Below are 14,588 nucleotides of genomic sequence, written 5' to 3'. Positions count from 1 at the left end.
CAAACGCACTTTTTATGTTCGAATTATTATTTTTGACCATTCGTGCCAACCATAGTGCATGTAGTCGACATAATTGGTGACCCTCCACCACGAAATGAGTCGCATGTCACCTCGCGCGGTTCTGCGCTAGGCTTGATATAAGTCCGGATAGTGTATGGTAACAGCGTGAGGGTCACCTTAGTCACAGGCTTATAACTCAAACAGTTTTCGCTCTTTTCTAAAACGGTTTTCACCACTGGATAGAGCATAAAAAACTCTTTAGGAAAATGTAAAAATATGAAAATCATGCAAAGGTGACATGCGACTCATTTCGTGGTGGAGGGTCACAATTTGGTTCTCGAGCCAAGGACGACAAGGGAGTGCACTCTGCTGGGACTCTGTTGGGCGCAAAGTAAGAATCCGGGGCAGAGTTGGAATAATCGGGATTTCCCGAAACTTCATTAAGATTTCCAACAAAGCGCCGCATTTCCGGAAACGAGCTGCCTCGTTCTAGAAATGGCAACCCTTCGACTCGCACAAAAAAGTATACCCTTTTCACAGGTCATGAATAAGGTATATGAAAAAGCAAGGTCTTATACAGGGAAAGTCTTGAATTGGGGGTGTGGGGGGTACACCGTGTAACAATTCTCTCAGTGACACTCAGCGCATGCAGCTAACTAGTTGCTGCTCACGTCTCGATCTATTTTGAACACAATGATTTTTTTTCTCAGAGTAGAGTGTTAGTTTGTTACAACAGGTTGAAATCATCTTTAATTTGAATCAACATTTTGCAACAATCAATCACATCAATATAGCGGCACACAGACTTGCACATTACGTTTCAAGAGCCTGACAAGAGCCTACTCAGTAAAGGGACGTAATGCTGTCTCTGCAGCCCAGAGAGACTGTGTGAGTTTAATATATAATCAGTTCAGACTGAGTAAAAAACTATTACAATCGATAGTTACCAGTGAAAAGTTATATCGGAACACTCTTGTTGTGTTTTTGTTGTTGTAAAATGTAAGATCTGAAACGTTAAAAATGGGTGCGTATCGCTAGCAAATTGGTGCGTTTTGGTTGAGTGGGATGGGTCGCTGAACTGTGTTGTTACAGCCCGCCGAAGTTATCAAAAGTGTTTTTGCTTTTTTGTAATTCGGTTGGTTTGGTGCGTTATACAATGCATCTGCTTTTTCAAGACTAAGCATTGATCACTTTAAAACACAAGGATCATCATGGGCCATCATGACTTGTATCATTTTACATCGCATTCTAAGAAAGAGCAGAATTCTCACTATGCGCGCGGTACATTTCTAGAATCGCGTAGCGCAAAGTTGGAATTCCTACAATGGCGGCCATTGTTGGAATTCCAACAAAGCGCAGGTCATTTCCGGAAAAGCGCCGATGACGAGATGGGTCGCAACAGACTCTGCTTGGCTGTCAGGATTTGTTTGTTTAGAGATTATCTATGATGCAGGCTGCAGCACTGACGAACGTTTGATTTTCAACGTTACCTGACCGAAAGGTGAGTTAATGACAGAGACTAAGAAAAGTTAATGATCTGTTAAATGTGCCATCATAATTAGCAAACCTTTGCCCTGAAAGTCAGCGTAGAGAAGCCTAGCTGGTGTACACGGAACAAAGGGAGATGAAACTTTTGAAAGACGGGACATTCGTATCGAACGATCTGTGTTATGGGGGTATGACTGTGACTGGTTGGAAAAACAAATTGTGAAACAACTACAAAAGTGGAGGAGGAGGAAGGGGGATGGAGAAGATGGTAGCAACTTCCTACAGTTAGAATGCAGATATCTTTGCGTTCTTCCAGTTCCACTATGAGTATGAGTATGACAGGAGTTTGACTTCCGGTGTAGGAATTCCTTAGTTCAACACATAAACTGATAAAGGTATGAAAATGACGTTGTAAATTGTACACTTGGCAACTGACTGAGTTAGGGTTTGTATGAGTAGCCTTGGGTAATGTTGAACTTCAAGTGTTGTAAATTCATAGCTCACAATCCATTGCAATTTTAAGCTTCAAGTTTTGCAGAACCTGCTCAAAAGTCAGCTTAGATATTATGACATTGTATACCTTTGATTAGAAGCTATGGAGTTAACTGTACAGATGCCGTTTTTTTTCATAGGTTTTTAGAAAGTTTGTGATGTAAGGTTCACTGACTCAAGAACTTTAAAGTTACACATGTTGAGAGATATATAAACATAACAAAAGATGAAGTCTGTGATATTATTCACACAGTCTATTGTGTCATTCATTTTCAGTTGTTCTGTAACTTCTATAAAAGAAGTAGATCTATCCAAAAGCATGACAGCTGAGGTCTTGTCAACTCATGAGTACGCAAACGTTTTTGTTCTTTCCTGTATTGAAGCTGTGAGAGATCTGATGGCATTATTGATATTGTGGAGAATTTGCCACTAAGTCATTGTGGGTGCGTCTAAATTGAAGTACAGCAAGTGTCCCTCAGACTTCTTCAGGTAAAAATAGTCAGGACACTTTTTCAAAGTGGCGTATTAAAAAGTAGCAAAAGCGATATTGATAGTACATGTAAATTGTAATACTAGTATTTGATCATAATCAGCATTGTCTTTATGGATTGGGCTTGGTTTTTTTCTATTCAGTGCCTGTCAGGGAGGTTGTGGCCGCAGAGTGCACAGCTACCATGCATGCTGTGCAGACATTGGACGGACAAGCTGCAGTTAGCATTCACAGGGATACCTGGTTGAAACAAGAGATCCAGACTCCAGAAACACAGACTGCAGTTAACACTCACAGTGACCTGTTGCTGGGGGAAGTCACTGGGACACCCAAAACACAAGCTGTTGTCAACATTCACAGAGATATGTGGCTGAAACAAAGTGTTGCAGTCAATGCTAACGGTGATATGTGGCTAAAACAGGAGATACAAACACCAGAAACACAAAATACAGTTACGGCTCCCAGAGACTTGAAACTTGCATTAAAACTCATAGGAGAGAAAAAACATGCATGCACACAGTGTGGTGCAAGATTTGCTCAGTCAGGATCTTTGAAGAAACACATGTTGAGACATACAGGAGAGAAAAATCATGGATGTGCAAAGTGCAATGAAAGGTTTATCCGGTCTGGTGATTTGAAGAAACATGTATTAACACATTCAGAAGAGAAAAAACATGCATGTACAGAGTGTAGTGCAAGGTTTACACAGTCAAGATCTCTGAAGCATCACTTGTTGACACATACAGGTGAGAAAAATCATGCATGTACTGAGTGCGGTGCTAGGTTTGCCCGGTCTGGGTATTTGAAAGAACACATGTTACTACATTCAGCAGACAAAAAACATGCATGCTCAGAGTGTGATGCTAGGTTCCATACTTCTAGTTATCTGAAGCGACACATGCTAACACATAGCAAAGAGAAACCACTTGTCTGTATTGAGTGTGATGCCAGGTTCACACAGCCAAAATGTTTGAAGCAACACATGTTGACACATACAGGCGAGAAAAAATATGCATGCACAGAGTGTAGTGCAAGGTTTATCCAGTCTGGAGATTTGAAGAAACACATGTTAACACATACAGGTGAGAAACCACATACATGTACTGAGTGTAGTGCAAAGTTTAGTCAGTTAGGCAACTTAAAGTCACACATGTTAACACATACGGGAGAGAGAAAGCATGCATGTACAGAGTGTGATGCAAGGTTCAAACTGCCCAGTACTTTGAAGCAACACATGTTCAGACATACAGGAGAGAAAAATCATGCATGTACAGTGTGTGGCGTTAGATTCGCGAGGCCTTCTATTCTAAAAAAACACATGTTAAGACATAATAAGGAGAAAGAACATGCAAGTACAAAGGCTGATAAGTTAAAGCTTAACATGTCAACACCTACATGTACACAGTCTGATAATTTGAAACTAGACATGTCAACATGTTCAGGAGAGAAAAATGCACAACCACAGGTAGTATGGTGTTTTCCTGAAGGTGTTTACAGTCAGAATAACACCACAGACATACAAGAATAGACCATGTGCTCGGGGTCCCTGCTGAAGCATTTATTGTCAACTGTCTACCTTTTCTAGTGCACTCAAGGCATTCGCAGTGACCCTCCACTTGTGCAAGGCACTTGGGTCACACAAAAGCGACACAATTGTGCAGTACATATGAATATGGTTGCGCGATATAATCAATATGTTTTCTGATATCATTTGGCACTTGTTTTTATATGACATACATTTTGCGGGAACTTGATATATCGAGAACAGAAATAAAATCCTTGTCTGCGACAAAAAGACAAATTCTTGCTCCCACAGTGTTCTGAACTGGGCAGCATCTTTATATACTGTTCAAAAAAAGAAACGCATAGTTGCTACTTGCCAAATTTGTTTTATTTTTCGAAAAAATTAACAGAAAATCCAATATTTAGATTATTTGTTTGAAATTTGGTATGGACACAGTTGAATGCACACACAGTTCATTTGCATCTTCAAATCAATCAGTCAATCAATACGATTGGGTGCCGAGGCTGTCAAGTCAGTAGGGGGTGTGACTGCCTTGAGCAGCAACAACTGCCCGGCACCTTCTGGGCATGGACTGGATCAGATGCCGGATATCTTGCTGTGGGATGGTGTCCCACTCCTCCTGAAGTGCCTGCAATAGATCGCGGTGATTTGCCGGCGCTTCTTCTCGCCTGCGCACACGTCTGTCCAATTCATCCCAGAGGTGTTCTATCGGGTTCATGTCTGGCGACATGGATGGCCAGGGAAGCACCAGGGCTCGTATTCTTGAAAAAGCTGCAAAATTGTGTCCTTTAAAGTCAAACTGTCGTTTAACTACCGCCTGGTATTTATTTTTACTGCCCAGTAATTATTTATTTTCCCCCGGTATTAATGTGTGTCTGGCGGAAGGTCGGCAGCTACCAGAATTGGTTATTTTTAGAATAGGAGATTCCTCATACTTGCTCCTCTCTACAAACAATATTTGAACAAGATTTATTCTTGAAAAAGCTGCAACTCATATACTGGCCTGTAAAACTCAATAAGTCCGCCAACTGCTAAGTGTTATTTATGAAACACCGGTAAGTCCTTACCGGGTTGTCTCCAAGCTGTAAAGTTAGAGGACCCATCCCCCTCCTGTAAAGTCGCTACCTGTCAGTAACTTCACCAACACTGTCCATTAAAACCGTAAAGTTCGAATAAATCTTGTTCAAATATTGTTCGTAGATTTATGTCCCTCATGGACACACATTGGTGTCATTTAAGCACCGATGCATTGCGGTCAAATACGAGCTTCTGCTCGCGAAGATTTCAACCGATGCTCGATCATAACGGCGTGTTGCGAAAGCATGCTTGCGTCTTGTTTAATGCATTACAGTGGCGAGAATTTGGTGTCTGATTCCGTAGCCAAACGGTTATCGAATTCGCCTGATGCGCGATTGAGTCGAGTTGGAATCGCCATCAGGCCTTATTTATTTATTTATTTTTACTCTTTGTTATTAATTTTGTTTGTTTTTGTTTATTTTCTTCGTGTGCAAAAGAGTACGTTGTAATATCAAAATTGACTTAAAAAATTAATTTTAGGCGAGAATGAGTTGGTTTTTTTTTAAATTGATGGTTAACATGATACTACCGTTAACTACCTTGTATACGCCCACCCACTCTATGTACCAGTTTTGCCCAAAAGTGGGGTGGGTGGGCGTTTACTAGGTACCCTTGGCAGGAACGGGTCCTTGGCTAGAAAAACGATAGTTTGGTCATTTGTCAAAGAAGTGTTCAAAGGCTGCGTTATTGCACAAAACTCCCCCCCCCCTCTCTCTCTCTCTCACACACACACACACACACACACACACACACACACACACACTAACACTAACACTAACACTAACACTAACACACAAAATCAACCTCTTCAGACATCACTTCCCGCCAAAGATGAAGCTTTGAAGATGAAGACCATTGTTGGAGCAGTCCGCGGTACAAGCCATCAACAACTGTACGACGAGTCAGGCTTTATTTCACTTTAAGAGAGGCGTAAACGTCAAAAATTGATATTATTTCACAAGATTGTACACCGTAAGGTGCCAAACTACTTACTTGCGATATTGCCACCATTAATATCAACTAATAATCCATATCGCCAGCGCAGACCTTTAGATAGGAAAGTTCCATCGTTTAACACTGAATTATACAAAAACTCATTTCTCCCATCTACAACACAACTCTGGAATTCTTTACCAGACTACATAAAACTTAGTAAGTCCCTCAAGCACTTTTTGTCAAAAAACGATTTAAGTCCGCCGTGTTATTGGTATTCTGGAGATCGCATATCACAAACAATTCACTGTAAGCTCAGGCTATATATAAGTGATCTTAATAACGATCTAGTGAGATGACACGTTGCTACAGATGCATCTTGTGACTGCGGATTTCCGTCCGAAACCGTAAAACACTTCCTATTAGATTGTCCAAATTATCGCGAAGCACGTCAAGAAACCATACATACCCTCCCTAACCACAGTATTCACCTCCCCCACCTTCTAAATGGAGACAGACAGTATTCTCTAGATTTGAACAAGAACATTTTTTTCCAGAGTACACTCGTTCATTGAACGTTCAGGCAGCTTTGGGCAAACCAGAATCAATGCTCCACAAGCCGGACAACAACTTTAATTTCTGCACAACTCCTACCCATCCCTCTTCTTTTTATTGCTTTTCTTCCCCTCCTTCCTTCCTCTTACTGTCTTTCTTCATAATGATTATGCAACGTTTATTATGTTATGATAATTTTGGATGATTAATGAGATGAGGATGATTATAATGATGATGCTTTGGAAGTCCAATTTGGTTTATTTAGACAAATTGTTCAGCCGTTACCGCCTTACGTTATAATATCCATGCAGGAACACCACTATAAGCTTCTAGCTTGTTGCTGTTACCTGTGTCTTTTGTATACATGTCATGATTGTAACATTTGTTGAAATAAACTTATGTTTAAACCAAAGATGAAGCTTTCGTTTCTTCTTTTTCCTCCCAGTCAAAAATGTATTGCGATTCTCTAGCCACTCCAGAAACCTTTTTCTGTCCAATCCTCAAAGCATGTCTAAGGAAAGGAAACAATTGAAAAACAACAATAACAGCAGACTGAATAATCTTTATTTATTGTCCTTGTCTACTAGTCCACTGGTCGAAACTGGGGGGGGGGGGGGGGGGGGGGGGGGGTGGGCGTTTACTAGGTAGTATACAATGTTCACCTGCATGCAACTGAGGTTTATAAAAAATATACAAATGAAATCTCCCCGTGTTTTTATTTCATTCAGTTTGTTTGGGTTGTTGCTATTGACTTTGAAACTGACACGCCGGCGAAAACGCCGGTAAGAGCAAGCATCGGGAATCTTCAATTCTAAAAATAACCAACTGGTAGCTGCCGACCTTCCGCTAGACACACATCAGTGAATACCGGGGAAAAATAAATAATTACTGGGCAGTAAAAATAAATACTGGGCGGTAGTTAAACGACAGTTTGACTTTGAAGGACACAATGTTGCAGCTTTTTAGCCAGCGTGTCAGTTTCAAAGTCAATAGCAACTACCCAAACAAACTGAATGAAATAAACACACGGGGAGACCCTTTTTATTTATTTTTTATTTTTTTGTTTTTATCTCAGTTGCATGCAGGTGGCTGCTACCGCATTTTAGTTTTATTTTTCTCTCTCACCTTAGTTTTTTTAAGCGGGAAGCATCCTTCTTCATGGTTATTTATTTAATTTTTTTATCAAATGTTTACATGTTTAAGTTAACAAACTTTATCAATAAACTAATATCATGTTTAACCAAAGATTTAAAAAAACCATTCCAGCCTAAAAAAAAAAATTTTTAAATCAATTTTGCTATTATAACGTACTCTTTTGCACATGAAGAAAATAAACAAAAATAAACAAATGCCAAAGAGTAAAAAAAAGATCACGGGCAGATGTTGATTTGAACTCGACTCAATCACGCATCAGGCGAACGAGAAAACCGTTCGGCCACGGAATCAGTTGAAATATAGGGACACTGTAATGCATTAAAAAAAACCGCTAGCACGCTTTCACCACAAGCAGGTATGATCGAGCATCGGTTGAAATCTTTCGCGAGCGGTATCTCGTATTTGTCCGCAATGCATTGGTGCTTAAAATGACACCAATGTGTGTCCATGAGGGACATAAATCTACAAACAATATTTTAACAAGATTTATTCAAAATTGACGGTTTTAGAGGAGGGGGATGAGTCCTCTAACTTTACAGCTCGGAGACACCCGGGTAAGTCTTTACCGGAGATTCATGAATAACACTTAGCGGACTTATCGAGCGGAAGTGGTTTTACAGGCCGGTATATATGAGTTGCAACTGTTTAAAGAATACGAGCCCTGGACATGGTGGTCGGTGAGGAACTGGGTGGTGAGTCGTGCTGTGTGCGGGCGAGCGTTGTCCTGCTGGAATATGGCATCCTGGTCAGCCAGAAGAGGAAGGGCGTGTGGGCGCAGAATTTCCTCCACGTATCGCTGGGCAGTTATGCGCCCTTGGACGTGCACCAGGGTGCTCCTTCCAGCGGTATTGATTGCCCCCCACACCATGACGCCTCCACCACCATGAACGGGTGCCTCATCCACACAGTTGGGCGCGTAACGTTCGTTTACTCTCCGGTAGACCCTCCTCCGACCATCATGTCGCTGGAGCAGGAAGTAGGACTCGTCGCTGAACCACACGTGTCTCCAGTGATTCCGGACGGTCCAGCGAAGGTGCTGGTTGCCCCACTGCACTCGGTTCTGGCGATGGCGGCGGGTGAGGACAGCTCCTCTGTGAGGTCTGCGAGCTCTCAAACCAGCTTCATGCAGGCGGTTCCGCACGGTCTGGTCCGATAATCGGTGTGGCCCGGGGAGAGCCTGGACAGAAGATGAGGCCGACAGGAAACGATTCCGGAGGTGGCGGAGCCGTATGAAGCGGTCGTGAGCAGCAGTTGTCGCCCTTGGTCTTTCCGCTCGTGGCAAGTCAGCAATGGAGCCAGTGGCTTGAAACCTGACCCACAGTCTACTGATGGTGCTCTGGGACACGTGGAAGTGCCTGGCGATTGCACTTTGACTTTGGCCTGCTTGTAAACGACCCAATGCAATTTGGCGGTCTTCTCGGCTCAATCGGGCCATCTTTCGTCGCTGAATTGTCGTCTGATTTCTTTGTGGCGAACAATCCGCTTTTATGGGTTTTGGAAGACATGGTGAGAGCTCAATATTCCCCGAGTTTCACGAGATTACACTGAAGCATGACGAGTGGTCATGCCAAATGAGCAATTTTGACATTGTAGCCACTGATAACGCATGCGTCACGTGCAGAGCTCACTTGTGGCAATGGACGAAAGGTCGACGACCAGATAAACATTTTCTGCAGTTTGGTGGATATCCTTGTAGCCATATAACTAAATTAACCAAATATTACAAGCTATGCGTTTCTTTTTTTGAACAGTATAGTAGGAAGGGAATTTTCTTCACCTTGAACATTATTTAATGAGGCTAGCACAGCACACACACAAATTTGGGGATGCACATATAGTGGAACTCCTCTTTCAAGACCTCAATAACCCCCCGCGGGTTAGGGGGAAGAATTTACCCGATGCTCCCCAGCATGTCGTAAGAGGCAACTAACGGATTCTGTTTCTCCTTTTACCCTTGTTAAGTGTTTCTTGTATAGAATATAGTCAATGTTTGTAAAGATTTTAGTCAAGCAGTATGTAAGAAATGTTAAGCCCTTTGTACTAGAAACTTGCATTCTCCCAGTAAGGTAATATATTGTACTACTGTACGTTGCAAGCCCTCGTCGCGATATAACCTTCGTGGTTGAAAACGACGTTAAACACCAAATAAAGAAAGTTGCAAGCCCCTGGAGCAATTTTTTGATTAGTGCTTTTGTGAACAAGAAACAATTAACAAGTGGCTCTATCCCATCTCCCGCCCCCTTTCCCCGTCGCGATATAACCTTCGTGGTTGAAAACAACGTTAAACACCAAATAAAGAAAGAAAGAAATGGAGGGAGTCTTCAATTGGTTGTCTTAACAGGGGGCTTCCACTGTAAGGCCAAAAAAAAAAATGCTTTGGTTACGGTTTCATGGCCAAAAAAAATAGGGTAGGTAGGTCGATTAAACTTTTTTTTTGTTTTTTGTTTTTTGTTTTTTGGTTGGTCCCTCTTGAAATGATAAAAATAGTTTTCGAGAGTCATGCCAAAGTCCAGTTCGAAAGAGTCTTCGGGCTCGGCACTTATTTTCGTCGACCCAACACATTTTATCCCGAACAGTTTGCCGTCCAAAGTTGGATGAAAATCATGAAAAATGTCCACCAAGGTTGCACTCTTCGAGTACCGACTTATCAGTCGTGTTTGTTCGATATGAACGCACTTTCCGAATACGATTGCAAATGCAGACGACATCTTTTTACGTTCGCGCAACGAACGAACGCACGAGACTGACTTCCCTTGGATATGGGAGTTGTAAAAAGCGGAGTGGTGTCCCTTGTCGGGCTTGTTGTTGTCTGCTCGCCGGCGATCGATGTTTTCTCTGTGCCGTGGTGTTGTCGTTTTCGGTGGGTTTTTGTGTGTGTGTGTGGTTTTTGAGTCACTTGAGAAAAAGTGACTCTATGTAATCGGTCAGTGTTAGTCTGTCCGGCCGGCCGGCCGGCCGGCCGGCCGGCCGTCCGTAGACACCACCTTAACGTTGGACTTTTCTCGGAAACTATCAAAGCGATCGGGCTCATATTTTGTTTAGTCGTGACCTCCAATGACCTCTACACTTAAACGATGGTTTCGTTGACCTTTGACCTTTTTCAAGGTCACAGGTCAGCGTCAAAGGAAAAATTAGACATTTTATATCTTTGACAAAGTTCATCGGATGTGATTGAAACTTTGTAGGATTATTCTTTACATCAAAGTATTTACATCTGTAGCCTTTTACGAACGTTATCAGAAAAACAAGGGAGATAACTAGCCTTTTCTGTTCGGCAACACACAACTTAACGTTGGGCTTTTCTCGGAAACTATAAAAGTGACCGGGCTCAAATTTTATGTGAACGTGACTCATTGTGTTGTGAATAGCAATTTCTTCCTGTCCATCTGATGCCTCATATAATATTCAGAACTGCGAAAGTGACTCGATCGAGCGTTTGCTCTTCTTGTTTTTTTGTGTATGTATGTGTTTGATTCATTTTATTTTTAGCTTTAGGACCAAAAAAAAAGTTTAGGGTCGGCCCAAAAAGTTAGGGTCGGTCGGGAAACCGTAACCAAAGCATTTTTTTTTTTGGCCTAATACGTTATGAACAGTGAGTCATGTGAGCTTTTAATTGCCTTTCTTGTTGTCTGTATGTTACATTATGAGAGAACTCTTTGGATATTTTGTTTTAGTCTCTTATTTCTTTTACTTGATTAGCCACATATTGTGATTTTTCAGTACATATCTTTTTTTTGTGCAAAGAATTTGTTACAAGGATGCATGTGTCGCATAAGTACATATTTACTGTTCATTTGCAAGACTTTCACAGTTTTCTTTCAGTCTTTCTCAGATACAAAATAGGCTGTTTCAGGTTGTGTTTGAAGTAAAAGGCCCTGGCACCTCAGTGTATGATACTATATCTGTGATGTCCATTGTAGAAACCACACTATGTGGCCATACCCACATGGCAAAAATATGACATATGCAGAGGGCACATTTCATGGGTTTGGGCTATAATTGTGTGGTGTGAAGTTTGCTTTGTCTTAGTTGTCAAAACACCCCCCGCGGGTTAGGGGGAGTCCCATATTGGTTGGGACGAGAAAGAATTTACCCGGTGCTACCCAGCATGTCGTAAGAGGCGACTAACGGTTCTGTTTCTCCTTTTACCCTTGTTCCAACAACACTACGGATAGTTCCTTAGTATAGAGTCTGGGGATGTGAGATGTGCATGATGTGTTGTTTGAATCTGACAGTGATTGTATGATTTTTGTATACATGTATTGTTGTCACGCGCTTTGAACTTCTGATAAGGCGCTTTATAAATGCCCGTTATTATTATATTATTATTAAGTGTTTCTTGTATAGAATATAGTCAATGTTTGTAAAGATTTTAGTCAAGCAGTATGTAAGAAATGTCCTTTGTACGGGAAACTTGCATTCTCCCAGTAAGGTCATATATTGTACTACGTTGCAAGCCCCTGGAGCAATTTTTTGATTAGTGCTTTTGTGAACATTAATTAACAAGTGGCTCTATCCCATCTCCCCCCTTTCCCCTATCCCATCTCCCCCCTTTCCCCGTCGCGATATAACCTTGAATGGTTGAAAACGACGTTAAACACCAAATAAAGAAAGAAAGAAAGAAAGAAAAGAAAGTTGTCAAAACCAATGCAAATTTGGTGGAAAGAGAAATACTGTACTTGTTTTCGCAGTGTGTGCCTGTCTGTCTGTCTGTCTTGGTAAGCCTATGTGTCGGTCGGTTTCTCTGTGTGCAAAGTCTTTATTGTATTATTGCTGGGTGACTGTAAATGATATAGCAATGATTTTGTTTGTGTCACGTATCAACCACTGTTTGGCTGATTGATGTTGCTGGGATATTTTTTTCAGAAATGTCTTGTCCTTGGATGTCATGAAAGAGGTTTGGCAGCTTATTAAAATAAAATGTACAATGAACTTTTGTTTCTGTTGCATGCATGTTTGGAAGATTTTTATTTTTCGGTAAGCATTGTGTGTGTGTGTGTGTGTGTGTGTGTGTCCATTTGCTGTTCAATAGAAATCTGGGTCTATATTGTCCTCCGGGAGATTCTTTACATTTGTTCTTTTATTTAAACCCCCACAGTTGCAATTGATTTTGAAATAAACACAGATTTTAATACGCTATCAATTAGAACAGGAAAGGGGCCACTGACTCGAAGATGAGTGAGGTTTTTTAATTTTTTTAGTTCATACAATTAATGTATACTTCATGGGGAAATTTTCTTTATTGTTATAAAGAATAATGTTAAAAAGATCACTGGATCACACTTTTGACAACACAGTTGCGATAATACATGGGTCGTGTACTACCGTTTCTTTGTAATGAAGGATCCAAAATAAAATGTATGGGTCGTTCACTCGCCATCCAATACACCCTTTCGGAGTCTCAGGCGAGAATCCGCGCATTGCATGCTGGGATTGCAAATTGTACCAAACACGAGGTTTTCAGAAGAGGTACATTGCCGATTGCGTTCAAGTTTTCCCTCGTAAGCTCTTATCTCTTTGATATTTCTGTGGTTTTTGTCCCACGATAGTTTCATGATTTAAGCGGAATGGATCTCGAGTGTGTTTGGTACAACGGAGCGCCCCCTGCCGCCAAAAATGTGACTGGCCGCGCATACGCACTCGAAACTCCGAAGGGGTGTATTGATTATAAACGTTTTGCTGCCTGAATCTTTGGGAAGTATGGGTCAAAGACGACCGAGTGGCATACACTTTGAGCTAGACAATTGAAATGTCCTTCTTAAATTCCATATGGGTTGTACTCGACCCACACTATCCAGACTCTGTGTACATTCGGAAGTTTTTTGTATATGGATTACATTTAATTTCTTAAAAGTCATCAGTGGCATGGTACTATCTCATGTAAAAGCCTGGCATGGGAATTGTCCGCCGAAAGGCAAATTTTTGCCGACATTTTTTTTTTGTCCGCCGAAAAAGCGAAAGTGTCCGCCGAAAAAATAAGTGGGGCAAAAAGGGTTCTACAATCTGAATTGAATGGCAAACTTGGAGCTCAGATGACACCCAATTGCACCATTTGGGTTCTTTGGAGAAAAAAATTCCGGGGGGGCCTTCTCCCAGTACCCCCCTATAAAGGCTAGGCGTTACATGCCGTCAACTTTGCAATTCCTTGCAAATTTTCAGCCTTTTTTACTTTGTTCAATTCCCATGCCTGAAAAGCCTGGCCAGATCTGTTTAGCCGATCGCTTTTTGTGAGAAGGAGTGTTCCTTGCAAATTGCAAAATATTCTGGTGAAAATGACATAAAGATGTCTTTCTTAAAAAGGCACCATTAAATTGTGCTTTATTTTTCTAGACCCCAAGTCACTGGGACAGCAGCATGTGACAAGACTAGAAAGAGAAAACAGCTCTTACGAAATCAAAGGTTAGATAATCCATTCTATTGCCATCATTTTGGGCATACAGACCTGTTTACCCTTACGATTTGGGCGTAATTTATTACGATTTTCTGCAAAAAATACGCCATTCCGCTATCCATGTCAAGACTACGATTTTCATAAATAAATAAAAAGTTTTAAAAAAAAAGAAAACTTTTTTTTTTTTTTAATCAATTCACATGTTTGGCATTGTTTTTTTCAATGGCAAAATGGGGTGAAAAAGCACAGGACTGACCAGAGATCATGTCTGTCTGATGAGACGCTGGAGAGCCTTATTCTAGTGGTGAAGTCTCGCCCTCACTCATTCGGCAAGCGCAAGTACAGTAGAGAAGCGCTTAATGACACACTGAAAAAGGCCTACTACGAGCAAAAGAAAAAGAATCAGTGATGCATGTGCTTTTGATGTGATCTTCTTTGAAATTATGATGACTACAAAAACTGACTGATGTGTTTTGTTTGTG

General features: G+C 41.3%; 1 protein-coding gene and 1 long non-coding RNA gene across 2 annotated transcripts; both read left to right on the top strand.

The window, feature by feature from the left end:
- The first annotated feature begins 927 nt into the window (after positions 1 to 927).
- LOC138976072 (gastrula zinc finger protein XlCGF57.1-like) lies at positions 928 to 5,353 on the top strand. Its single transcript, XM_070348887.1, has 2 exons — positions 928 to 1,501; positions 2,614 to 5,353. The coding sequence occupies exon 2, from the start codon at positions 2,655 to 2,657 to the stop codon at positions 3,996 to 3,998; it is 1,344 nt and encodes a 447-aa protein (XP_070204988.1). The 5' UTR covers positions 928 to 1,501; positions 2,614 to 2,654; the 3' UTR covers positions 3,999 to 5,353.
- Positions 5,354 to 8,379: 3,026 nt separating this feature from the next.
- LOC138976083 (uncharacterized) lies at positions 8,380 to 12,647 on the top strand. Its single transcript, XR_011458866.1, has 3 exons — positions 8,380 to 9,799; positions 9,871 to 11,743; positions 12,351 to 12,647. It is a non-coding gene; the product is annotated as an uncharacterized lncRNA (long non-coding RNA).
- Positions 12,648 to 14,588: the final 1,941 nt, after the last annotated feature.

The sequence above is a fragment of the Littorina saxatilis genome, linkage group LG9 (assembly GCF_037325665.1).
Source record: "Littorina saxatilis isolate snail1 linkage group LG9, US_GU_Lsax_2.0, whole genome shotgun sequence".
Taxonomy (NCBI): Eukaryota; Metazoa; Mollusca; class Gastropoda; order Littorinimorpha; family Littorinidae; genus Littorina; species Littorina saxatilis.
The sequence above is the reverse complement of the archived record's forward strand: the minus strand, read 5'-3'. Positions and strand labels throughout refer to the sequence as shown.

What these genes read in the sequence shown, in the direction of transcription:
- LOC138976072 (XM_070348887.1), top strand. Translation starts at nt 2,655, where the DNA reads ATGCATGCTGTGCAGACATTGGACGGACAAGCTGCAGTTAGCATTCAC.